At 39.7% G+C, this 25,993-nt stretch overlaps 1 protein-coding gene across 1 annotated transcript; it reads right to left on the reverse strand.

Moving 5' to 3' along the window:
• Positions 1-37: 37 nt before the first annotated feature.
• nckap1l (NCK associated protein 1 like) lies at positions 38-24,239 on the reverse strand. Its single transcript, XM_079340630.1, has 31 exons — positions 24,094-24,239; positions 21,450-21,560; positions 21,216-21,308; positions 20,496-20,552; positions 18,879-19,021; positions 18,225-18,315; positions 17,450-17,587; positions 16,692-16,740; positions 16,108-16,264; positions 15,161-15,217; positions 14,952-15,048; positions 14,595-14,704; positions 14,249-14,381; positions 14,056-14,137; positions 13,878-13,936; positions 13,618-13,763; positions 13,395-13,527; positions 12,906-13,025; positions 12,298-12,437; positions 11,491-11,622; positions 9,779-9,997; positions 9,402-9,532; positions 8,091-8,188; positions 7,288-7,381; positions 5,647-5,729; positions 4,971-5,051; positions 3,349-3,442; positions 3,128-3,244; positions 2,403-2,512; positions 1,735-1,824; positions 38-678 (listed from the first exon to the last, which is right to left on the reverse strand). Exons 1-31 carry the CDS (start codon positions 24,181-24,183, stop codon positions 562-564), a joined length of 3,372 nt encoding a protein of 1,123 aa, XP_079196756.1. The 5' UTR covers positions 24,184-24,239; the 3' UTR covers positions 38-561.
• Positions 24,240-25,993: the final 1,754 nt, after the last annotated feature.

Here is a 25,993-nt window from a genome sequence, read left to right on the forward strand (position 1 = left end):
ACTGGAATGAATCATTTAAATTGTGCATGAAAAATTATAAGGACAAGAATCTCATAAAGGAAGGAGGAATGGGAGGGGAGCAGGCATGGAAGATGACTCGAAATAGAAAAGAAGCAGTTGGTAAATATAGTCCAAAAAGAAAGCAAAAAAGACTAAATTATCATCTTTATTTGCATAAGCTTGTGGAAGAAAAAAAAACAGTATTCAGGAACTTTCCAGTCAACAATTATCCATAAAACATCTTAAAAAACGCAGTTTGATTCCAAAAAGTATTTTAAATGTGTCTTTTATGTCATGAAATTGAGGTGTTTCTTTAGCAATATACAAAGAAATATAAGTCAAACAAAGGCAGATGTACAATAAAAAAACAACTGATAACAATCTTTAACGCAAGTGTTTGCACGCTGCAAACAGAAAGGGTGCTGAGTCACAGGAGGCATTATCAGAAATATTCTAGGTCATGGTTAACCAAGTGTGAATGAGATGAGCTGTTTGATTAAGAGACTGAAAACAAAACATGAATTCACATTAAAGCATGGATAAGTAGACATAAAAGAGTCCTCAGCCCAGAGTGACGATGAACGCTCTGTACACCTCTCTGTAGGCGTTTCGGAGCAGAACATACGGGAAGCAGCTCTCCAGCATGTCTTGGCTCAAGAACGGAGAATCCTCCACAATCTGAGTGAATCAGTGATAAAAAAAGAAGCTGTAGTTAAGCTATCATATTTTTCTTTGTACAAAAAGTGCAACTTTCCTCTTTGAGGCGACACCTCAGAGTTGGTTCAGACAGTAAACTCGCGCTGTGCTGATTATTACACTTGACATCTATTTCATTAAAAAGGACTAATGGCCACACTGGCAGGAGGTAACACAGGCACTACAAAACATGTAACATGTTCATGAGAGAAAACCTGCACTGCAGCCTGTGTCTGAGTGTACAATCTGAATGTAGTGAGCGTGCTCGTGGGAGTGACAGCAGTGAAGCTGTCAAAGCGACTGCCTCTAATTATCTCAAACACACACACACACACACACCTACACACACACACACACACGCACGCACGCACACACACACACACACACACACACACACACACAAACACTCTCTCTCCAGCAGACACAGGCACTTATGAAATGTTGATGCTGTAGCAGTAATTGACGAGATGATGTCACAAGAATTACCAACAAAGCACCTGTAGGAAAAGGATGTGAAATCATGATCGGTTTGGAAAGTGGGCGGTTATAATGTTGAGTCCTGCAATATGATGTATGAAAGAGTTTTTGTAGTTTTTATGGTATATCTGTGGGCACATAAATTAAATAAAACCTTTTTTTTTTTTTTTTGAGCCACATTTGCACCGTAACACATTTCCCATATCAGCGGGTGACTCTAATATGTGTGCAGGACTTTTAAAGGCTTTTTATTGACATATTTATCTCCACATACTTGATGTAGGATGATATTTCTGTTTTCTTGAAGTGGTGACCTCACTTTTGAAGTAGGAGTTCCTCTTTTCCATTAAGGATTAATAGGATGCCCTTAATGACTTTAATCATTAATTCATGGGTGCTTCAATGATAAGGAATAATTCTTTATAGAAAACACGGCAGGTGTAAGGGCTTATATGTCAAGGGAAAAAACTCAATTAATGACAGAGCAGAGGTTTTTCCATCAGTCAGCTTATAAACCTAGAAATTCCTTGTTGTTAAATTAATCAGAAATGGCAGACCTACCATGTGGAGGAGCAGGTAGACTGGCTCTCGGTTTTTTATCTCTATTCGCTCCACATTTTGTCCCAGCTGAAGCAGAGTGGAGGAGGCCATCTGAGGAATAAAACAGATGTGTAAAAAAAAAAGGAGGCAGAACTGTTTTACACCAACGGATTTCACCTCAAACAGAAAAGTCAAGGTGAGCCGTGAACTTGAAAAATCGGAAATATTGTCGGAGTAGTTTGCCCAAGAAATCATTCATCAGTTGCAGTTTATTAACTGTTACTGCTAAGACTCGTTGCATGACGCCACCACCATCTGTCCCTTCTTTGAAGCTAATTAGTCATTCTGTGATGGAAAACTTCATTGTTGCATGAAGTAATACAAAGCAACGTCTCCTCTAGGCCTCTTCTTTAAGGGCGCAGGTCAATCAGATTTTCAGAGCTCAATTGAAGAGGGACTTTCTAATCTATTGAAATGCTTGAAAAGCTCAAACTATCCAGTATTTGAGTAACTTTAATAGCAGTAAAAAGGACTGAACTGGACGTATATTCTCCTCTATTATCAAGTTTCATCCTGTTAACATGCATGCATTTAACCCACAGTGATACAGGTATCAAACTACAACAAGTGAAGTGTAATAATATATCCACTTAAATAGTAAGAGATGTAATAAGACGTTTGCAACTCACCAGGAGAAAGTCCTTGAGGTGCTGCTCTATGTTCTTGTTCTGAACTGTAAACATGGCAGCAGCCAGCTGGTTGATAGCTTTAGCTAAACAGTGGATGTTGTTGTTGTGGCCTGAGAAAATAAAAAAAAAGCACATATAGTCAAGCCTAACATTTAGGAAGAAAAGATTAGCATGTCTTGTTATTTCTTAGCCAGGGAAGGGGATGTTTTTCATGGCCCAACAATCAGAGACATTTCTTTAATGATGAATGGCACTTATGAGCACACATACTGGGCATTCTTCCTCAGGCTCACAGGATACTTTTATTTCAAACATAGCAATGAAAAATACAGACAAAGAAAATAATCAGAGACAAAAGCCGCCCTGTGCCAACTGCTCTCTGAACGTCGTAGTACTGGATGGGGCCAAAAGTTTGGGGCCACATGCCAGGAGTAACTGCATCGATGCACGTCAGTGGAAGTTATCTGTAAACAACGTCTCTCAGACGAAATGTGTTTCTCATTAACCACCATACTTTGCTTCCGAACACGTCAGTCTCAGTGGGAACACACTGATGATGCTAATAAGCTCAGCCTTTGAGGGTGGAGTACTGTTTTGATACGCTATCAGCAGCGGGTACGTAATCAGTGGAGGAAGCAAAGATTAGAATTTGTGTAAGGGCTGTCTGGAGAGCTATTAATGTCAAGCGGTTAGTAACAGCTGAAAATGGATGAATGAATATGCACCTCCATGCTCCCGGCTGTAAGAGGAGTTGTGGTCCAAGGTCAGCGTAGGCAGGGACACGGCGATGTAGACGAGCAGCAAACAGGACAGCTTGTATTCCTCGTCGATCGACGTGTTATCTACAAAGAAAGCGTAAGGAGATGGAACAAGACTATTTGTTACGTACAACTGAGCCTTTAAATGTCTCTGTCTGCAGAAGCGACACTAATAACATAAGTGTTACCTGTCTGCATACTGCCAATAGCTGTGACGAGGGCAGGGTCAATATCACATCTCAGCCCTGCAGCAGAAGCCAGCTCGAAAACGCTCAGAGTCACCTGTGTGGACAGAAGGAGAACATTTCTCTTCAGAATGCACAACTGCCCAATATATATCTATTACCATTAGGGTTAAAGTAAATGCTTGTAACCATTAAAGAAACTCATTCAAAACCTTCTCTCTGACTCTGTTGGTATTGTCATCACGTTTTAGTTAACATCGGCCCTGCTCGGAGTGCAATATGGCCGCATGTGACCATCGCTGATGCAGTAATGTGGAGTTCTCTGAGTCATATTCAGAGAACAGAGCAGAAGCCCTGCCATCTGAAAATATCCAGTTCAATGTGCTCCTGACTGGTGCTCAGAAATGCTTCACCATTCTTTTGACAGTTAGCAGTCAGACACATGAAACACAAGCTGAGATTCCTCTGTTTGTTCTCAAAGCTACTCACTGCATTGCCAAACAACAGCTTTTTAGGTATGATCATACTGTTAGGGAAACAAATGATCTGTTCGCTGCAACATGAGTTTAGTTAACAGTCCTCACCAAACTCCTGCAGCGCAAACAGACAATCAGCACTGACCACTGTTAATACCGTAGACTGTAAATATGAATGATCGAAGCCTGAGTTAGATCACCCATCTGTTGCTGCAGGGGGACTCCCCATCGGGAGTCTAGTCGATGGCTGAAAATGCCATCTCAACCTAACTGTCAGTCCACCTAACAGTTACTGTACCACACCAGAATACACTTGCTTACATTTTTAGATACTTACTATCACACATGAATACCCTGCTGTATATAACATAGTCTCATAGAAAACTATTGTGAATGTGTTTCCGACAAGTTTTTCTTACTGACAAGCCCCTTCAAAACCGCCTCTCTGCCACAGCCACACCATCTCTGCTTTTCATTCTAAGTAGCTGCCCCACACATATTCTCCTCTGTGTCACATTAAATCATTGTTGAGTGTCGTTGTGTTGACACAGGTTTTGATTCCGCCCTATTTCTGGTTGTATGCATGGTTGGCCTGTCTGGGCAAAAAGTTTCCACTGATGTGGTTGAGAGTGCAGAGCTGCAGCAGCCAGCAGAGTCTCTCTCTCACGGAGGCTGCTGACGTCTTTGGGGTTATCCCGGCCTCTGCTGTGGCACGGCTGTCATGCTGCACTCAGAGGCCAGACGTAAGCGAAGGAGGGGGAGTTCATGAGTCACAGTCCCACTGATGGCTCCACAGGGAGATAAGGAATTTAATTTGGATGGTACTACAGGGAGTAAAAAAAAGTGGGTTTTTTTGCCACTCTCCCACTCACATCTCCTGCTGAGTTGTCTCATATCTGTATTAATGATATTATACCACACACTGTGTGCTGCAGTTTGTAAAACCTCTGATGGCACACAGTCAATTCTCAAAAGTCCTTAATGTTAATGTATTTGTACAGATGCCATCAACCTACATTCTCCCACAGTGAGTTTACCTTTTGAAGATCTAAAGCTGTTAAACGGAGGAGGACTTGGTGGAGAAACCTTGATACAGCTCTCCTGTTCCTCAACATACTATGGATTCCTTTTTTTACGCTTTTTTTTTACCTTGATGTCAACTTCAGGCGTGATGAAGTCCTTCAGGTACTCGATGGGCCCCATCATGTATGGGCAATGCTTATGCAGGACCTAGAGAAAAGGATTGTATGACCTATTATGATCATGCATAATAAAGAGATGACCTTATAGTAATCTAGGGCGGTTTTCTCCTAGCTCTCTATGAGAGGACATTGACAGTGCACATTACTATTATGAACCTGTTGTGTCTTGTTTTTCGGTGTATTTGAAAAGCACTTCAGGTGAACTGTTCTTATTATACGATGTTTGAAATAGGTTCAAACCAAAGTGGATATAAAGTTGTTAAGACAATACTTTTTTTTCAGCTATCACTAAAGAAGGAAAAAATAATTAAATCTTAAGTCAAGAGCCCTATTACTTCATCTTTGCTCATTTATTACTTTATGACCCACTTACTTCATTTGCATGAGATGCAAGACTGAGACGAGGTTTAAGACAACTGTAAGTGAACCCTGAGATACAACTAAATAATCACTCGTCTCTCTTTGAGCTCAAGAATGAAGCTTCACTCTGAATTTACCTCTCCTCGTTCAAAAAGTATTCGACTACTCTGAATGTAATTTAAAAAGTATACTTTGCCCTGGTTGGTTGTTTTTGCCTGGTAGGAGATTGGAATAAATAATGACAACATGTTGTTGGATATTACATCTTTGAGAGAGTCCTGAGTCATTGCTCTGAAGGACAGGATAACCCCGATGATTGTCATCCTCTTCAGCACGTTCTCTCCTCCTACAAGTGCAGATGAAAAAGATCAGCATTCGAATCAGAAAACTCTCAGTCTCATAGGGTACAACACATGGCTGAATGTGTGACTATTTCTGTTTGAAAGGGACGATATGTAACTTTCTCACATTCCCTCTTGTTTTATCGCCCATTAGTAAGAGAACGGCTAACTGATGTTCAAAATATGACAGTTACTGTTTATCATGTGTTGTCATTGTTACTTTTTATTTTTTTATGAACCCAGGTTTGATTTTCCGTGAAAGCTGCAGGAAGTGACGTTCTGTGCTCGCTCTCGACATCCTGCTCACGCAGCTCTGCTTACAAAGAGCAACAGTTGGGCCTGACTGGATGAAGAATTAGATGGATTCTGTTGTAACCCAACAAAGACTCCTTTGAGGAGTCTGAGCACAAGAAACCAAAAAAGGTTTTATTTGTAGAAGCCTCTCGAACCAAACTAGAATCTGACCAGCGTGAAGATGCTTGCTCATGTACGAGCAGTGCTGGTGCAGTTAGCCTAGCAGCCTGCGGTGTCACTAGAAACGTAGTATTCTTTAAAGTTATGTCCCCTTTAATGTATGAGAACATGACATGGCTGGGCAGATAAGAATACTGTAAGTGTCTGACAGCTTTGCTGGTTATTTATACCTTAATTAACCTCTGATGCTATAAAAAAAAAAAAACTGCCATTCTAACACCAGGTGGTTGTAGTTACATTTGTGAGTCCAATGAAAGTGGTTATTCGAGTACTGCTGTATTTTGTGAGTTTATGGGCTCCACAGCAGGACATAAAGTAAATGTTTGGCTATAGTACAGGAAACAACTGCCAGTCAAGTACAATTAAGCTAATGCACGATTTCAACAAAAAATGTCCTCGAGTGTCCTCTTTAGGCTGGCTGTAAACACCAAGAAATCATCATTAGAGCTATAGTAAAAAGTACATTTCTACAGCCCAAATAAATATTTACAGCCTGGCACAAAAAAAGGTCTGGATCTCTAAAGCTCATTTCTTTATTGGTAAAACTTGTAACAGAGGTGATTATTTGACTTCTCCCTTTTCATTATATCATTGTAAAGAACTAGTCATGAATAAGGCCATGGCTGATTTCACTGACAGGTGGACTGTAGTTACCACTTCCGGTTTTATCTTTTATCTATCATTAACATAGATTAACATCAATCCTCTTGTGTTTTTTGAAAAACACAAAAGGATTGATGTCTTTCTATCAGACAAATGTGATAGCTTGCACTAAATGAATGTCATGGAACATGGACCATCTGTTCTGCTTAGCAGATAAAGAAATAAATGTGATAAATGTGCGTGGCAGTGTGTAAGTATGGTCTGAGTGATTCATCCCTCGTACTCCTCTTTAGATTCCTGCCACGTTTCTCCTCCCCCTGACATCCTTTTTTCTCTCTTTATACTATCTCTTCACTACCTGAACTCATCCTGTCTCCACTTTTCTACACCTACTCCTTTCATCTATTACTTTGCTTTCTACCCCCTACCTCTTTCTTTACATCTCGTTCTCTTATCTCTTCCCTCGTTCCCCTCTCCACGTCTCACCTGTCAGCCTCTTCTTCAGGTTGGCCATTTCTTCGGGCTTATCAAAGTTGTTCTTCATCTGTACCAGAACGTCCATATTCTCAATCACCATTTTCTGACAGGAGAGACGGATGTGGGAGTCATAATGGAGAGAGGTCATAACTGAGACAGATCTGCTGGCAGTGCATGAAGAGTAGCTACAGTCAGGTGTTACAGCTGGGAGCATGACTGCAGCAAAACTCACTGGAATCACTATGAAAGACAAGATGACTTTGAAGCGCAACAATTCAAGTTACAGAAAATCTATGTAGTCTTTATTTATCTTTAAGGAGAGACTTACAATTTATTTACCACTACTATGCTTACGTATTTGACTTTTTTTGAACACAACAAAAATCTGTTCCAGTCTTTGTTCAGACCCGAGTCTCACTCTAAAGAAAGTCTGACATAGAAATGTATCTAGCTACAGAACAGTTACCAACAAAAGAGCTACCCACACAAAGAGCTCAGAAGCTTGATGAAAAAAAATGGTTAACTTTTGCTAAAAAATACTAGCTTTGTGGCTACATCCGACTAATGTCACACATCCAATATTGTGTGTTCAAGCTTATTTAACTGTTAAATTTATTTCCATTGAATCGAAAATTGATTTTGGAATCAAATTTCTGTATGACAATATTGTATCCACTGCTCATTATACCTTGTTTCCTGTCATCCTTTGTGTTCGATTAAATGGCTGGTTTGATTTTTATGTTTTATGTTCATGTTTAATTTTTGCTTTGTTCCCCAATCCTTAAAAAAACATAGATTGGATCTTGCTGTACCTTAAGTTCGCTGACTTGAGAGGTGATGTGCCAAATCAGGTTATCACTCAGAAACTTCAGTCCATATGCACCAATCAGCTCTGCCAGGGCGTGTAACTCTGTTCAGAAAATATGTAAAACAACTAAGAAGCCAAAACAGACATTGATGTCGAGCAGCTGAACATGTTTACAACAATGCAAACAAGAAGCAGGTAAAAATCAAGTCTGAGGTCTGGTTCTCTACCAATGACAACATCAACAAAGGACACAGATCCAATGTGATTCCGGAGAGTAGCTGAATAAATGAGAGAGAGAGAGCGAGAGAGACAACTGCAGCCATTAGACCTTTCACTCAGCTCAACATTTCTGCCTGAATGATGATGGATAAGGACGTTTGTGGTTAAAATTGGAGGTGGTTAATGGATGGCTGAGTGAGTCACTGTGTGGCAGTAAATATAGACAAAGATGATGATATTGTGAGGGGGCGTCTATTTAAGTGCAGTGGACTCTTGGGTACCATGTGTGTGTGGAGTGAAGTAAATATAGCCGTGGTACAGTCATACGGAGGTCCGCTGCCCCTATAGAGTCGTGGGAGGCTGTGTGGAGGAGAGACAAGTGATGCTGGAATAATAATGAGATATGGAGGGAAACTCTGGGGAGATGATAAGCAATACTGAGCGTTACATTTGCCAGGCAGAGTCAGAGTAAATTGCATGACAGGCAGTGTGAATGAGAGCATCACACACCACCAACAGGCTTCACGTCCTCATGAGCAACAGTTCTCCCGCTGCGCGTGTGAGCGGTGTCTGCAAGTTGTGCCTTTTGACAACAGTGAGCCGTCTCATAAATCTGTCAGCCCTTTATCATCAAACCTTTGAGTGCCTGAGAGAAACATTTTGATTCTGTCAAGTATGATAACGTGTGTATGCAAAAAGTCCAAATGGAGGAACACATAGCTCTCACTTGTGAGGCCTTCTTCCACTTGTCATGCAGAAGAAAATGCTGCACAATGTACTGACAAACATTCTTCTTTCTTTTAGGAGTTTAAATATAATGTAAACATGTTAATTGTAAATCCCTTTAAAAGTCAGCAATGGCTAACTAACTCTCTATATATATATCCTAAGATGCAACATGCAATGAAGGTCTCCCATTTCTTTGTTTGTGTTACATCTACACAATCATACCAAGATGTGCAAAAAGCAGCATGTCTTACTTTGTTGTCAAAGACGTGAGCATTCGTCCAGATATCATTAAAAATCCACCCTGAGGTTCATATTGACTAATGAAACATTTCAGATCAAATTTCTGTGATTAAGCTCGGGGGCCAACCTGATATATCCGAAAACTCCTCCGCTCTAAAAAGCGGGTCGGTGTCAGTCGTCTGGTTGACGAAGCAGTGCATCGTGGGACAGTGAACGATGAGGGAGTTACTGGCCTGACGCAGGAGGCTCTCTAGGAACCTGTGTGAGAAAAGCACAACCAACAAAGCTTCAGACTTCAAACAGCTTGCTTTGATGAGAAACATAAACAGGAAATTAGGCAGACAGAGAGAAACCGCAAGGAAGTGCGTATGTTTGCGACCTACATTTACTTTCTTTGCGTGATTGCGGCAAATGTCAAAAATGTACCCTCGACTTGGATTAGTTTGTTCTACCTAGACACTTGTATACAGTTAATACATTAGTATAACACACACACACACACACCAGTTTGTGTAGATGGTGGTGATGGTCTGTCCTCCTCTGGGGTCCTGTGGCTGCGTTTGCTGCAGGAGCACGTTCTTTACCAGCCGGGTGACGTCCACGCTGATGTAGCTGGAGAGGCTGTGCAGGCTGGTCGTGTAGGCTCTCACCCCCGCCAGGAGGTCTGAGGGACGGGCTATCTCTTGGGTGGCCTGGTTGTAATTTGCCATTCTCACGATGATCCTGGAGAAACATGTTTAACCCACGTCACTTATCACCAAGTCAGAGCATAATTAAGCGCCGACAGATGGGACCTTAAAATGCATTAAACGAGCCATGGAGGCACGGTACTGTACGCTCATTAAAGGTCAGTGTAATCACTGCTTCAGGGTTCACTGAAATTGTATTTATTATTTCAATTAAAACTTTCTCCCTTTTAGTGGACTTAATTTACATGTCTTTGCCTTTCTCGGAAAAATCCCTGTTAGCATGCTGCGAGTCAAGGGTCCTAATTTTAGGGTGACAGGGGAGATAATCATCAGCTGAGACAGAGAGATGAAGCAGAGCACATACACAGAAACACTGGGTTGCCCTGGTACCAATCCTGTAATCTAAATAACCATAAGCACTAAAACAGAAGTAGCAAGTGACATGATGGATGTATTTTCAGATTTTTAAGTGCAACACTGTCGGAGCTGGAGGAATCGGATAGAAAAGCAGGGTTCATAACAGTGATGGAGGAGATATTTTATAAAGAGAAACGCTGGAAATGATTAACAACTGTGGACCAAAGTGGGAAAAAGGGAGAAAATGAAGCTTTAAGTGTTTCTCATTCCTCGAAAACATCCTGGTCAGAGTGTTTAACATTTTATAGCCTCTCTCCAGTGTGGACTTCAGCTTACAAGTATTAAGTCAATGAGTTTGGAGGATGACCCCACCATTTAAAAACAGGGAAGTGATACCATTGCATTTCTAAAATGAGAGACAATTATTCAGCTCATTTAAACACTGGCAGAGGAAAACTTTTTAAATGGATAGCAGGCTCCAAATGGAAACTGACGTCCGTGTCATTTTCCTGACTGTAATTTCGAATAAAAATGCTGAAGTAAGGTGCAAAACAATCTAACCAATGTGATCTTTTTTTTTATAAACTCTGCCACGGGGTAGGTGTCAGGTTCACAGCAAAGCCTTGTTGCCAGTCCATCACAGGGCTGACGTATAGAGACAAACAACGAGCCACAGTCACGTTCGCACCTACGAGCATTTTAAAGTCAGCGATTGACAAAACGAGTATGTCTTTGTGCTGTGAAAGAACGGGACAACATGGAAGCCTCCCTGTTCTTGTGAGGCAACAGCACTAACCACTGCCCCACTGTGCAGCCCCTACTTATAAATGTACAAGAGAAAACAAGGAAATTCTGTCCACAGGAGGGCGCCGAAATCGATTCAAGTCAAAGGTCCTCCCACAAGCTTTAAGTTTTGTTTTATTGCTTAAACTCTTTTATATTCATTTAAACTTATAAAAGCACTGCATAAACTAGCTTTTGCAGATGAATATATGAAGAATATTCCTATCAATTGCATGTGGCAACTTCTAATGTTCACAGATATCTTAAGAGGAAGAAAGAGAACTCCAAAATATCACCTCAGGGACGTTTGTTGAAACCTTTAAAACCCACTACATCCCCCACATTTATTCAAACAACTATGATACTCCCGTCCCACACTCAACGTACTCAGAGAGGCGTGTCTCCAGATGAGAGACGAGGAACTCTGTGGGAACGACGATGTGGTCAAAGACAAGAAAGTCCAAGCAGAGGTTGTAGGTGGAGCACAGCTCGGTCAGCATCATGTGCAACTTGTCCATACTAAGAGAAGAAGGAGGAAGGGAGAACGTGAGTTAAGACACTTTGTTTTGACAATGACTGTAGTATGTGAGTGCTTTTCTCACACAGATAAGGTAATGAATGTGTTTGAGGACTATATAAATAAGCAGCAGGGAGGTAAACTGAGAGTAGGAGAGAGGCAGAATGAGATTAATTAAAGAAATGTAGCTCTCCAAGAAAAAAACAATAAAAATGCCAACATTTAATGTGATACCAGTAAAAGGGTTTATTTTTAAAACTCAGAGATGTTTTGTTTCTTATTTTTAATAGCTTGATTCAGTACCTGTCAGCCCTGACGGACTCAACTTGAAGGGCAATAAAGTTCAGAACAAATAATGGCCTGTAGGCGAGAGGATTTAATCCTGTCTTCCCAGTGACTTCAGGACAGAAATGTGTCAAAGGGAAGTCATTTCGAAGTGTCAGTAGACAAAAGTACTTCCACCCACATGACCTGCATTAATCTTAGCCTCTCCTTTTCAAATCAGACTTATAAACTCTGGAATGTTTATTTATGCTGATGTTTACTCTGCATGTCTCCAGGCTCAGGGGTGTATTTATCACACTTATTTTTATAATCTTTTCCCGGGTTTGTGTTTTTAGTGAAGGATCAAAAGGAGAAAGGATTGTTATATCGGAGAAATAAAAAGATAATCTGACTTGGTGATGATGGCCCGGTCTTTCCTCATGCTCTCAGCGCCTGGCTTCTCTTTCTGGACTTCTCCTTTCTTTGGCGGTGGCTTCTTCTGCTTCCTGTGGCGAGCTGCGCTGATGCTCTCAGCACAGTGTCTGGGCTGCAACTAAAGGGATCGAGTGGAAAGAGATGGATGCAGAGGAGAGAGGAAAGTAGAAGGAGAAGAGAGAGAGAGAAGAGAGAGAGAGAGAGAGAGAGAGAGAGAGAGAGAGAGAGAGAGAGAGAGAGAGGAGAAAGAATGCAGCCAGGCAGATATTGAGTAACATGCCAAAAGACAAATGAGAGTTTGGCATCCACATTGAAAGTACTCCCAGCATAAACAGCTTCATCATATTTTCCTCAAGGGGATCAGAGAAATAACACCACATTAATCAAGACCAGAGTTTTAACTCTGTCTTATCTTTGTATTCAAAGTCTCAAATCTGTCCCCCGCCTGAAGCTAAATCCCCTGCTGACTAATTCTGACGACTGAGATTATATTTAGATATGTAGTTTGGCAGAATCAATCCCGGTTAGATAATTAGGTTTTGGGGTTTTTTTTGGTTTCTTTTTACAGTTCTGAAATAATCTTCACCTGGTCATTGAGGTTGTACTGCTCAGCACAAATCTCCAACACTACATTGCTGGTCAGCTTGGCTATCTGCTCCAAGAAGGTCACACACAGACGCAGACTCCTCTTCTCCATTGCCCCTGTCTGCACACACCAACACACACACACACACACACACACACACACACACACACACACACACACACACACACACACACACACACACACACACACACACACACACAATAGGTTTGAAAATGTGTAAGTCTAAAGTCCTTCACTTTAGTACATTTCAAAAAGCAGGTTTAACCTTTCTATCCTGTTATTGAACAGCAAAATCTGCAGTATCTCAGAGTAACACAGAAAGAAAGGCTCATGAATGTAATAACTACATAACTACGTAATAATAATTACAAGTGTTCCAATTTAAACTTAGCACTGAGTGTAATGGGTGTGTTCGCTGCTTTTGATGAGGACAGTTAAAGCCTGGTCAGCAAATAACTGAACACTGACCTCCTCTGGGCACAGAGGGTGTCCACAAAGGCTGAAGTGAGAACAGGCGATAGGGAACGCCATGAGGTAACGCTTCATGGTCATCATCTCGCTGCTCTGGATAAACATCTTCTCAAAGACTCGAGGGTAGAAGCTAATAACGGAAACATGAAAAGAAACAAACTGATGTAAGACTAGAAGAAAAGAGGCGAGGAGAGAAATGGAGAGGAGAGGAGAGTCTGACCAGAGTATGGACATCTCAGAAGTATCTTGCAGAAGCTCCTCCAAGCTGTCCACCATCCTGGTGTGAAACTGGATCACGTTCATCACCTTTGCTAAGTCAGGGTACTCCTTTAATGGCAGAGGAGCTTTGTTCACACTTGTGTATGCCTTAAATAGAAGACATAGAAACTTTCAAGGTTACATCCATTCAACATTTACATTTTTACAGTAACTGAATATAAAGCAGTTTGCTGTTTGGAGCATAAAACTTTTTTTTTTTACCTGCAATCGCAACCAGTCCAGTCTAATTCCTCTGAAGTCAAACTCTTCTTTGTTTTCCACTGCAGAGGAAAATTCAGATTATTTTTATTCCAACTGCATATTTCATGGTGCATTTGAAGTAGAGGTTACTCAGAGTGTATTCCCTCTTTGATAATCTGCCATATTTTGTTAAGATTACCCTGTTTGACTGACAGAGCCGACAGCGTTGAGACAAATGAACTCATCAGGACTGATTCTTCTTCTGGACATACATACATGTTCTGCAGAGGAGAAAAAAGGGTTTCTTGATTTATGTTACACATACAGCAACTCATTGCCTAATTTAGTGATGTTTGTGTGTGAGCTGGCTTTTTCTAGATATCTGCACAGACCTGAATGGTGTCATTGAGAACCAGGGCATCAAACTGTGACAGGTACTGGACGTGGTAACGTTGAACTACGTGGTAATACTTTTTCATCAGACCTCTGAGCTTCTCCATGTAGAACAGCAGCTCTGCCATTTGACTGGAAGAACAGACAAAGCAAACCAACACATACATCTGAAAAAAAGCCAATCTACTGTCAATCTTTTCTGCACAGTAAAAGGATAACAGCACCGCTAAAGGTTTCATCACATCGATGCTGTTGGAGTTGCAGTGATGGAGAACTTTTTAGCTGCCAGATTTCTGACACACCAATGTGATTCAGTGATTTACTCCCTCTACACCTATGACCTACTTGTCAATGTAATCCTCTGGCGTTTTTATCTTTGGCATATTCTCAGAGTGTCTGACAAGCCACAGGACCTCGTCACGGGAAAACGAGAGAGCCATGAAGACAAACAAGGCCTGTGGGATTCAATTGGCACACAGAACAGAGAAGGAGAGGAATGTTAGGAAAGAGTCGGAGCTAAGATTGGTAAAAGTCATGACGAAAAGAGAGGTCATTCAAAGGAATTCTCAAGAGTCCAAAATATGGGCAGGACAAAAGCAACATCAAAAACACTGATCATAAATTCATAATGCACCGAGAACTTGCAGTAATAGAATGATTTAAATTCTTCAAATGCTGGTCGCTCATTCCTTGTGCTTCTACCTTTGGTCCCAGAAGTCCAGGTTCATCCTCCAGAACTTTAAATAATTCCTTCAGCGCTCCTCTCAGAAACTGCCTCCGCTCTCGGTGCAGAGCTCCTCTGGAAATAATGCAGGAAAAAGTCAAGGGTTTGTCGGACTCACAGCTCATTTCACAGAGAATAATGTGAATATTTAGAATACTAAAGTGAGGAAAAAGATGGCCAGTCTCACCCGTTGATTATAAAATGCTCACGACATTCCTTGATGTCTGCGACTCTCTTGCTATATCTGATAAAAACGGAGGGAAACATTGATAACCAGATGTGATAATAAGCTTGTTAAGAATAAAGAAATGAAAACATTTTTAGATCAATCCAATTATAAATCATCTTTGTCTTTGCTTTCCTTATAATGGCTCTTTGTATTCAGCTCTTTTTCTCCTCTAACATTAAGATACATATGTCACTACTCTTACTCCCATGATTATTACGTTTTTTTGTCATTTAGAGGAAATGAATCAGGGATGGACTGACATCACTTTAATTCAACAGTCCTTTAAAATGGGTCGATGAATGAAGCTAACTGAAATCTGTTCAAGTTTTGCCCTGGACTGTTGATGTATAAAAAATATTCAACATAAACAAAACATGTCAGAATTTTACATCACAAGGAGTGGGGCTTGATGATTAACAGCACTAAGGCCCCTGCTGCTACGTATTGTTTTTCTCAATTGTTTGACATAATCTTTTTTTTTTTTTTTATAACAAAAATACGAAGAAAGAATTAGTTTTCTGTTCAGTTGGATGGATGCATATTTTTTTAGAATTTGTTTAGTAATCCCATATAATAATCTCAGCTAAAACTCATACATGTATCTGCAAAGTGTCAGGCAGGTAAGACTGCAGCTAAAAGCCCAGCCCAGAGCTTCCTTTACAGAATTAATGAGCAATCACAGAAACTAGACGAGAGGTCCTCGACAGTTCATGACACTTTAATTAAAAAAAAAATAATGAAGATGGCATTTTAAACTCAGTTCTCCTTTGTTAAGTGTCTGAAACAAGGGTGCTTTATCTTGCACTTTTGGTCTGTTATCTGGCTCTCTACATTTTTAGTCATCACCTAAAAGTATTTCTAACACAGTGCATTAAGAGGACACTGTAGCAGCGCAGCTTACAAACCCTTTGAAGCTGTCGAAGAGCTCCTCGGAGACTTTGTGTATGTTGAGTATTTCATCTCTCGTGAGGGTGAGGAAGAGGCCGCTCCGCAGAGCCATCTTCCAAAGCTCCTGGGAGGCCTGGTTTGTATTCAGGCTGGTGTGACACAACAAGAAGCCAACTAAAGGGAGCACAGGCAGCTGCATTTAGGGCACAGTCTTTGGGTCTGGTTTTTTGACACATGCACGTGTTTTAGAAGTCACTGACTGGCTGAAAGAATCTTCGAATGTTCAGAGATTGTGATGTAAAAATCATTTTTCTTTCTCAAAGTCAAAGTTTTAAAATAAATGACATATGCAAAGCATAACAGTAACTTTAAGTACATTTAAATGTTAGATAAACAATGTTAGTCAATGTACTCAAATCTAAGTATACATTTATAAACATATTTTAGTTCAATACCTAAGAAATATCAACTTTCGCTGTAGAACTTTCCTCTTTATATTGTTATAGTTTGTACTTTTGCTGTTCCATACAAGTCAAACATTTCAATTAGTCAGAAATGTAAATTGGATGAACTTAAGGAAGAATTTGAGTGTGTAACTTACTAATGATCCAGCGCTCCATCACCTCCATTGACAGGTATTCACAAGCCATCTGTGGTAACAATAAAGACTATTGATTGACAAAAAAAAAACATCTACAATGCAGATCAATGTTTACATATATGGAGTTTATGATAATGTGAAATCACAAATAAAATGCTATATTGTTGTTGTTGTTGGACATGAACAGTTTTGAGAGCTATACCTCCATCTAAAACCTTCTAAATTACTTTTTTTTCTGTGAAACAATTCCTGAGATATCAAAGCTAAAGCTCTATGTTCACTTTTGGATTAGTCAACATTTTAGCTTTATTCATACTGTGTCTTTTTTGCAAAGCATTGTTGTCTGTAATGTCTGTCTTAACTGAGTTAGTGGTTCTATATGAAGAAGTCAGAGGAAACCAGGTGGTAACATTATTTCGTAGTAACATTCATGTTTGCAGGCAGCAGAGAGGATAACAGAGAACTGAGCTGTGCAAAATGGGAGGACGATAGAAATAAATGTTCAAGGGGGAGAATGAGGTCACAGTAAACCATTGTTTTGATGATAACTCTTTGATGGGAGGACAATAAACTCGTGACTAAAGTGGACTATCTATGGCCTTCAGACGTTTACTGCTACTTCCTCTTTTAACTGTGACAACTTGTCTTTTTATGTGCCTGACATCACTGGAAAACCATGTACAACCCCTTCCTCTCTCTCTTTCGCCCCCTGTCAGAGACAGATACAGGAGGAGGGGTGACAGAGGTTGGACTCTCACAGTGTCGCAGCAGGCCGGGTCCAGCATGGCAGCTGGAGCACTCAGCAAGCTGAGGAGCTGGGCGCTCCGCCACTGCTCTGCTGGCAGGTTCCTGCGTGGGTACACCATCCTCAGAGACAGCAACGCCGCCGTCACAGACTGGGAGAGGGAGGGAGGAGGGAGGGAAAGGCAAAATGTGGGTAAGGAAGATGTAGAGAGGCAGAGATAGAGAAGAGGCTAAATAAAACTGAAGGTCAAATAAGAGAAATAGAAGTAATTAACAGATAACCATGCCACAACTCTGATTTAATATATATTTTTATCATTTGCTTTTGCATGTGTCATTGTTTATTAACCCTTCCACACAATGGGGGAACTACGAGTGTTGAAGAAGATCAAAAATGACATTTATATTATTATGTCCTGTATTATTGTATTCATGTGTGAGGCTTCTGCAGATGCATATCCTCTGGCATGTGTGTACTTGATTCTGAGCTTTAATGGCTGGACACTTATAGGGAAGTGTACACTAATCCTGTAGTTTGACAGAACATCGTTCAATTTTAGATAATCATATGTTGATGGTTTTTGGCTAAATGGAGCACACACTGCAGCCAGGTTCTCAAATAATGAAGAAAGCTTTTTCGATTATTTACTAATAACGTATCACTGTTAAAATGCTGGTATCACGTTGACTCAATGGTCATCATCATCATCATCATCATCCACATAATCAAAAAATTAAAGGTTGTTAATGTGATTTTGTCCTTACTGCATAAAAACACACTGAGCTTACCCGCGTGTGAGGACCAAACTCCTCAGTGAGCTTCTTCCACGGATGCTCGTACTCCACAAACATCTGGCCGAGGCGCGGGTAGGAGGGGTCACTGCACGAATCATTACGGCACACAACTCATCAATGCATGTTGTTATGTCTGGAATTATTTGCAGGGGGTTTTAAGACTGTTATAAAAAAAAAAGTCCTGGTTCCCATAAGTAATATACACTACTGGGTGAAATGCTGTGACCCCTTCCTCTCAAGGGGCTCGCGGTGTGTGAGAATCAAATGTGACATTAAAATGCATGCCTTTGTGCTGCTTGCTCAAGTCTCAATGGAGATTAGCATCCTGCATTTTTTGCAGTGTATAAATAGATATCATGCAAAGCAGGAGGACTCAATATGTCAGAGTGCCACATGGGACTCTGAAAAGGTTAGTGCTAAGCAGCTGATGTCTCTGTAATTAAAATACTAATCACTTATTAGGCTAATAAGAAGGACTTGATGACAGGATCTAAATGAAGTTATTTTAGCTGCACTAAACAAATACAGACGTTGATACGTTATCAAACTTTTCTGATCAAAAATTGGAGAGCACATCCTACTTTTTAGTACGATTGTTTTCCATCTCTGATGCAACCTCATCCATACGACAGTTTCATGTTTACTAACCTGCTCCCATTGGTCATTTCATGGGCACAGTTGTACATGCCCACCAGCGCCTTCTTATCATCGATGCGAGAGAGCGTGATGATGACAGACGTGTAGGTGGTGATCAGATCCAAGTAGCTCTTGGTGAAGTCAAAGTTGATCGACTGAAAAGAAAAATGAAGTGTAGTAAAGTGTCTCTGAATTTTTTTTGTAATGGCACTCTGAAATTAGCTCAGTCTGACAAGGATGCTGAAGATATTTGAGAATTTATGGATCTTAAAGAAATACACAATTACTGAAGGAATGGATCCACTTCTCTGTCTCTTTTAGTTTTTATTATTTTTCATGAAAGGGTATTTGGGCTGAACAAAGAAACACACATTTATATTGTCTATAGCATGGGTTAGCTGTCATGGTCTGCTTAGATGATGTGTTGCGATGAAACACAACCTGCAGGCTTGTTAAGTTGCTGAATGAAAGCTGTCGGTTCCTTTTTGCAACTGAAAGATGTTTTAACATGCATGTGTGAAGTGCATTGATTATAATTGTCTGTCAAAAATTTTAGGGAGAGATTGCAACAGTTTACATTTTTCTATCTTCCCCTACACATGTAAAACCGTCTCCACTGGAATCCATTTTCTCTGTCTTATTTGAAATTCTTCCCAACCCTCATTTTCCCTCAACAAGCATGCAAGCCTTTAAACACAAAGGCTTACACAGATTAAGGTAGATGTAAGGTAAAATAACACTTTAATGTTATTTGCATGAAAAGAAATGACACTGCAGATCGTTTAAAGGCTCTCCGAGGATTCAAAATGTAATATGACTGCAATAAAAATCGTCTGTATTTATGGCCTCAACATGATCTACAGTTATATTAGTGAGATATTTAAAATGCGCAAACTATCAGAACAAATCAGATCACAGGAGGCAGAGATCACTGAAATATACAGAAGAGCATACATAATGCATTCAGTGAGGGCTGCAACTTTAATTATGACAATAAAAAAAAGAAACCTGACAAACCAAACCGCAGGAGTCTGGGGGAGAGAAAACAACCTGCACATATAGCAGGAAGCAGCATGAAGATTACAAAGAGGAGAGATGAGCCAGACTAAGAGCCCGGTTTGCATGTTTCTTTATGTTTTTAAAGAAAAACCAGATAGGATCAACCAGATCCAGATACTGACTTTGAAGGTTTAGAAAATGTATGTAGGTGCCCTGAGCCACAATACACATACAAACTCTTTGATATCAACAACATTTTGTGGGGGGGGATCCTTTATTTTTACCCAAAATATTATGTCCAGCTCCATTACTACTATTACAACATCACCGTAGTAAAACAGATATTTAATGTCAAATATCAACATCAATGTGAGATTTGGAGTTTGTTCATGCAATCCAGCCTGAAGCCGACCCTCTGCTATGATCAAGATGATCCTGATTTTTTTTTTATTTCATTAAAGTGATCCCAACCCAAATTCTCAACAACGCAAACTGAAATTTGTTTTATCTTTTTGCTTTTCAAACAACCTAATTTAAACAAATGTCTACTGTCTGATAGCTTTATTTCACTCAGGTGAGTTTTGAAGGAACAGGCCCAGGTGTGACTTCTACATCACAGTTTATACTCACAATATCAAAGAAACACTGGCAGGCGTCTATCGTGTTCAGCAGCTCATAAACGTGATCCTGAATGAGGACGAAACAAAGAACAAAGAAAAAAACAGAAAAAGAAGTACTTAAAATATAATGTTTAGCCTCTAATGTTGTGCATCATCATCACTTTAATCATCATCTTCGTCTCTTCTTGTAGCTTTATAATCACTGTGCATTTGCATATTTACATCACATCAGGATTGAGGTCGTTTCAATTTTACAAATACAGATGACGTCCCCGGCCCAGTTAAAAACTCCATCACAGAAAATATGCAGAAGCGAAGGGCGCGGCAACAAACTTGCATCAAACCACAGTGAAAAAAAATCCAGAAGAAGTGAAGGAGATTATTTTTCTCGATACCAAGATAAACCACTCTATATGTAAATGGTGTCAGTAAATGAAAATGCCTAAAATAATACTATTGCAGAAGGAAACAGAAAGACAGACAGTGAGGGAAAATAACAAACATCATTACAGTCCGCTAATATCAGATTTTTTGTTTAATGTTTGAAGAACATTATATTCTTTTTTTTTTTCTTTTTTTTTTTGTTGGTGTTCTTCTTTAATTGGAAATGTGTATTTGTTATTTATTGTATCTTTCACTATGTTGTTAATTTTTGACCTTTTGTAATGCCACGTCAAATTGCTCATTTTAAATATTCAACTTAAGGAGAAATAAATTAAGAAACAATCACCCTGAACTCAATGACATCCAGGAAAGAGTCGTAGTAGCTCGCCGTGGCGGCCAACACTTCCGATTTCTGTCGCTGTATGCTGGTCAGATTTTGCTGCAAGAAAAAAATCAAGATGATTTTTTTAAGTTATGTGTCAGATAATTCAGGCCCAATAACAGATCCTTTATCCTTTATCATACAGCAAATGTCCTACAATTTATGTTTGTAAACTGCAAAGGTTGCCTTTATACTCACAATGTTTCCTCTGAAGTCGATGTTGGGGAATTTCTTGTTGATGTATTTAATGGCCGGCTCAGTGGCTTTCTCTGTCAGGAGGGGGAGACGCGTCTTAGGATCTGCACAGCTCTGTAACATAAGATAGGAAATTATAAAGATGTGAGGATGAGATTTCGTCAGTTTAGGCAGCTTAGTCCTTGATATTTAATACATTCTAAGCTGGCAGCATGCTCTGTGGGCTGTCTTGATGGGATTTAATTGTCATTTTTTCTTTCAGATTCTGAGTGGCATCCAGCCCATGGTGAGGAAACAAGTCTGAAGAAAGTCACTCTATCCTCAGAGAAGCTGGGAAATTTGTGGATGAGCGTGTATTAATGCTTTCTCCACCTCCCTCAACAGCCAGCCTCAGGGTGACCTTGAGCTGGATAGTTAACACGGAGCAGCTCCTGTGGGGCTGTTTACAGGCTGACAGCAGAAAACTGTGCTGCAGCTCCATGCTGTCAAATCTGACTGCAGAAAAAAAAAAAAAGATGTAGCCGTGCACAGCAAATCTTCACTGGGCAGGGTTTTCAAAAAGAATGATATGAACTTCTCCAACACAAAATAAGTTCATAAACATATCCACATATGAAAAAAAATATATATATATAGCTATTCAACATATGTATCTTAAAAGTAGATTTTGCACCTTTGCTTTGGATTTAACATGAGCGTGTGGTCTCCGTCTTTCTCTATCTCTTTATTTTCTTTATTTATCTAGTTGTAATGTCTTTTATAAGTCAACTTTAGCATATTATAACTGGCTTCCTATAAAATCTAGAATAGAATTTAAAATCCTTCTTCTCACCTACAAAGCTCTAAACGGTCAGGCACCATCCTATCTTAAAGAGTTAATTGTACCGTACTATCCATCAAGAACATTACGTTCCCAGAATGCAGGCCTGCTCGTGGTGCCTATAGTCTCTAAAAGTACTATGGGAGGTAGAGCCTTTAGTAATCAGGCACCGCTCCTTTGGGTCCGGGAGGCAGACACACTAGGTACTTTTAAGAATAGACTTAAAACTTTTCTTTTTGATAAATCTTATAGTTAGGGCTGGCTTAGGACCAGCTCATAGTTATGCTGCTATAGGCCTAGACTACCGGGGGAACTGGCACCAGGATCTCTTATCTCTCTCCCCCTCTTTCTCTCCCAGCTTTCATATCTTATTACTGCTAGTCTCTATCTTTGTATTCTAACCTCTCCTTTTTCTGGGAGCTCCTGAGCTCTCTTAGGTTCCTTGGGATTGTTGGTGAGGATGGCCTGCCCAAACAACCCCCCCCACCCACCCCCACGAGGATGGCCTGCCCAAACCCCCCCCCAAACCTATCCTATCCTATTCTTCTTTCTGCATCTTGTCCCATCTCCCCCATTCCATTTCAAGCCCAGCACAGTTTAGCAGATGGCTGTTCCGTCATGAGCCCGGGTCAGCTGAAGATTTCTGCCTGTTAAAAGGAAGTTTTTTCTTGCCACGCTATGACGGATTAAGCTGGGCTCTTGTAATATAGCCATCAGTAAGGTCCTTTACCTGCTTTTTGTAAACATAACAATGAGCATGGTCTTGTTACCTGCTCTTTCATTAATGTTAACAGACAAACAGTAAGGTCCTTTACCTGCTTTTGTAAAGTGTCTCGAGATAACGCCTGTTATGAATTGACGCTATACAAATAAAGATTGATTGATTGATTGGTTAAATAGACAGTTTCTTTTGTGTTCCTTGTGATTTGTATTGAAGTTCTGTTTATTACTGTGCTCTACTTTTTGTTCACTTCGGTTCACACCATTGTTGTTTGAAATGTGCTTTAAAAATAATGATGTGGATTGGAAGTGAACATATTTAACTTTTTTGATGACGAATGTGCCATGTCTTGCATGTCACATCCAGAAATGTGTGAGTTGTCAAATCAAACATAAATCATTCTTTTTCTGCACCCGTCAGTTCATAACAATGTCCCTCTTTTATTTTAACTACTTCTGTTTGTTTCGATTCTTCATGCATGAGTCTAAAAGCACTCAGTTCAGAATAACGGAAATTTGAGTTGACTGACAGCTCAGACTTACTTCCTGTTTGCACTTCCTCTATTGTTTTGCAGAAGGAGGACAGTGCTGCAGCCTTCCCTAAGGTCTGTTCACACTAACACAAACTTTGTCAACAAAACACAGTTTTGATTATATATCATTATTCAATCTCTGCAGTTTGTAATATTTTATGGAGAGTCTCTTTATGATTGGTCCGTTATAGTCAGCAGTATAAGACTTTAATGTACGTTATACTATCTTGCATTAAAAATAACATATTTTGACATGCTTGGCTAATTAAAATCATTATTGATTGAATAAGGCACATTTTAATTGTATACTGTCAATCTTGTTTCCTTTCAAAGGAGCTTTTTGGAATCTTAAACAAGAAATGATTGCAGAACATTTGAAACTAATTAGGTATTGCTTTACTTTAGATAAAGTAATAACCCAGTATTGATTTTAAAATTCTTAAATGTGTCTTTAGAAAGTTGGAATAAGTGTATTTAAGTTTAAAACATGCTGACACAATTTCCCAGCATCTGAGATGACAGCCAAGTTCCTTATTTCTTGTTTCTGTTAGCTTGCCACTATTTTCTCCCTCACCTTCTTAATGTAGTTCATACGTATGAGCACCCCGTTCCCCCTCTCATTGAGAATGGTGAGTTTTTCAGCCAGTTTCTGTTGGTAGTCCATGACTTCGTTGCACCTGTACCTCCACTCGAGCCTTGGCCTCCTGGTCTTGTGTAGTCGTTAAAACCTCAGAAACAAGTGCACAGAGCCTCACCCTGACATCAGGTCACATGGGAGCAAATAGTGGAGGTGGAGCCATGACTTCAATAGAGCTGAGTTTTTTAAATAGCACACTTTCTATTGAATATTTATTCATGGAAGAAATTGATAAAATAAATAAAATGTAAAAAGTTTGGGGCGGTATTAGGATTTATTTAAGAGAAGACAATCTAAAAAAAAAATGAATAGAATATTTTAATGTGTGTGTGTGTAGGTGTGTGTGTGTGTGTGTGTGTGTGTGTGTGTGTGTGTAGGTGTGTGTGTGTGTGTGTGTGTGTGTATATACATATACCTTGAAAAATTATTTGTCTATTTAACACTGTAATCTGAGGCAAGAGAGAAAATAGTCAATCTGTAATTGTCTCATGCTTCCTGTCTGTTTTACATACTGTAAAATATCAAACCTATTGCTGATGGAAGTTTTGGTTACCTTCTCTAGCTCTGAAAGTAAATTATATTTTTGCTATTCAAAAGTGAAATACAACACTTTGACAGAATATAATAACAAACCAGTAAAGATAAACAGGTAAACATTTTTTTAGAAAAGTTAAAAGTGAAAGTATCTCAATTTCCACAAGATGGCACTGTTTACTAACGGAAACAGATTTTATGTCAGTGACTTAAGGACCTGTGAGAAAAGCAATCTTGCAGGTCTGTAACTTTTTCTTTCCTTTTTTCTTTTTTAATAGCTCTTTATGGACACTCAATTATAACACAACACCTGGTGTTTTCTTATAGACCTGTAAAAGTTCATACATGTTACGTTATAAGGTTTTAAAGACTATGTTTTTTTGTTTTTTTTTAATCTGTCATCAGCAATTTAATTTGTGGCTGTTTATTTGACACGCATATTGATTTTATGGAGTTGACAATCATACAAGAGTCAAAACTTTTTCTCGGAAATGTGGCTCCTAAGAAAAGATATAGACTAAGTTATATAAAAACTGTCAATATAAGGCCTTGTTGTTTCTGTTTGACAACACCTATTGATGCTTTTTGACCTTCAATGCCGCCTGACAGTCACATTACTTTCACATTCATTCATTGTCACATTTATATGAATGACTGAGACAAACGTTGTTATGTAAACTAGAAAGGCCCAAAGGTTATTTAGTTACCAAATGATGTTTACTGTTTTCCTGAAGAGCCCCATAACGCCTTCTGGAATTCAGTTAAAGGTTCAGTAAAGTGTAAATAAAAAAAGGAGCAGAGTAGGTTATACTGTAGCGCTAAGAGAAAGTAATTTTCTTAATGAGAGACAACAAAGTGAACCACAGCGAGCACGGTGCAAAGCAAAGAAATTAGTGATGTTTAGTATACTCGAAGAAATAATCTGTTTAGTATTTCCTCACTGGCAGAAGCTCAGAGAGCGGTAGACTTGTTAACAAGCTGTCTGGGAAGCTAGACTGGAGGATGTGGATACAGGGGGAGGAGGAGGGCTGAACGGGGGGGTAGCAGGGGATGGGGCTTGGTGAACAGAGAGGTGGTAGATCTCTTTACACTCTGTGAACCAAGTTAAAAAAAGGAGATGGCTCATTGGGAAACAGACACGTGCTTTATGCAGTTTGTCCTCCTAACTCATAATTACAGAAAACCATGACCTTTAGACAAAGAAGCTGTGTTTGGACTATAGGGACTGCATATTTAATAGGTTTAAATATATTTAGAGATGTGCTGTGAAATCTAAAGTGCAAGAAAAAACAAGATTATAAAT

The sequence above is a fragment of the Symphodus melops genome, assembly GCF_947650265.1.
Source record: "Symphodus melops genome assembly, chromosome: 4".
Taxonomy (NCBI): domain Eukaryota; kingdom Metazoa; phylum Chordata; class Actinopteri; order Labriformes; family Labridae; genus Symphodus; species Symphodus melops.

Bases quoted from the DNA above. Each gene is read 5' to 3' on its own strand.
- nckap1l (XM_079340630.1), bottom strand. From the start codon at position 24,183: ATGGACTACCAACAGAAACTGGCTGAAAAACTCACCATTCTCAATGAG. The intron at 16,741-17,449 runs GTGAGAGTCCAA...TTGTTACCACAG, and splicing joins ACCCGGCCTGCTGCGACACT to ATGGCTTGTGAATACCTGTC. The intron at 3,245-3,348 runs GTAACACTTATG...CTTTCTTTGTAG, and splicing joins TATTGGCAGTATGCAGACAG to ATAACACGTCGATCGACGAG.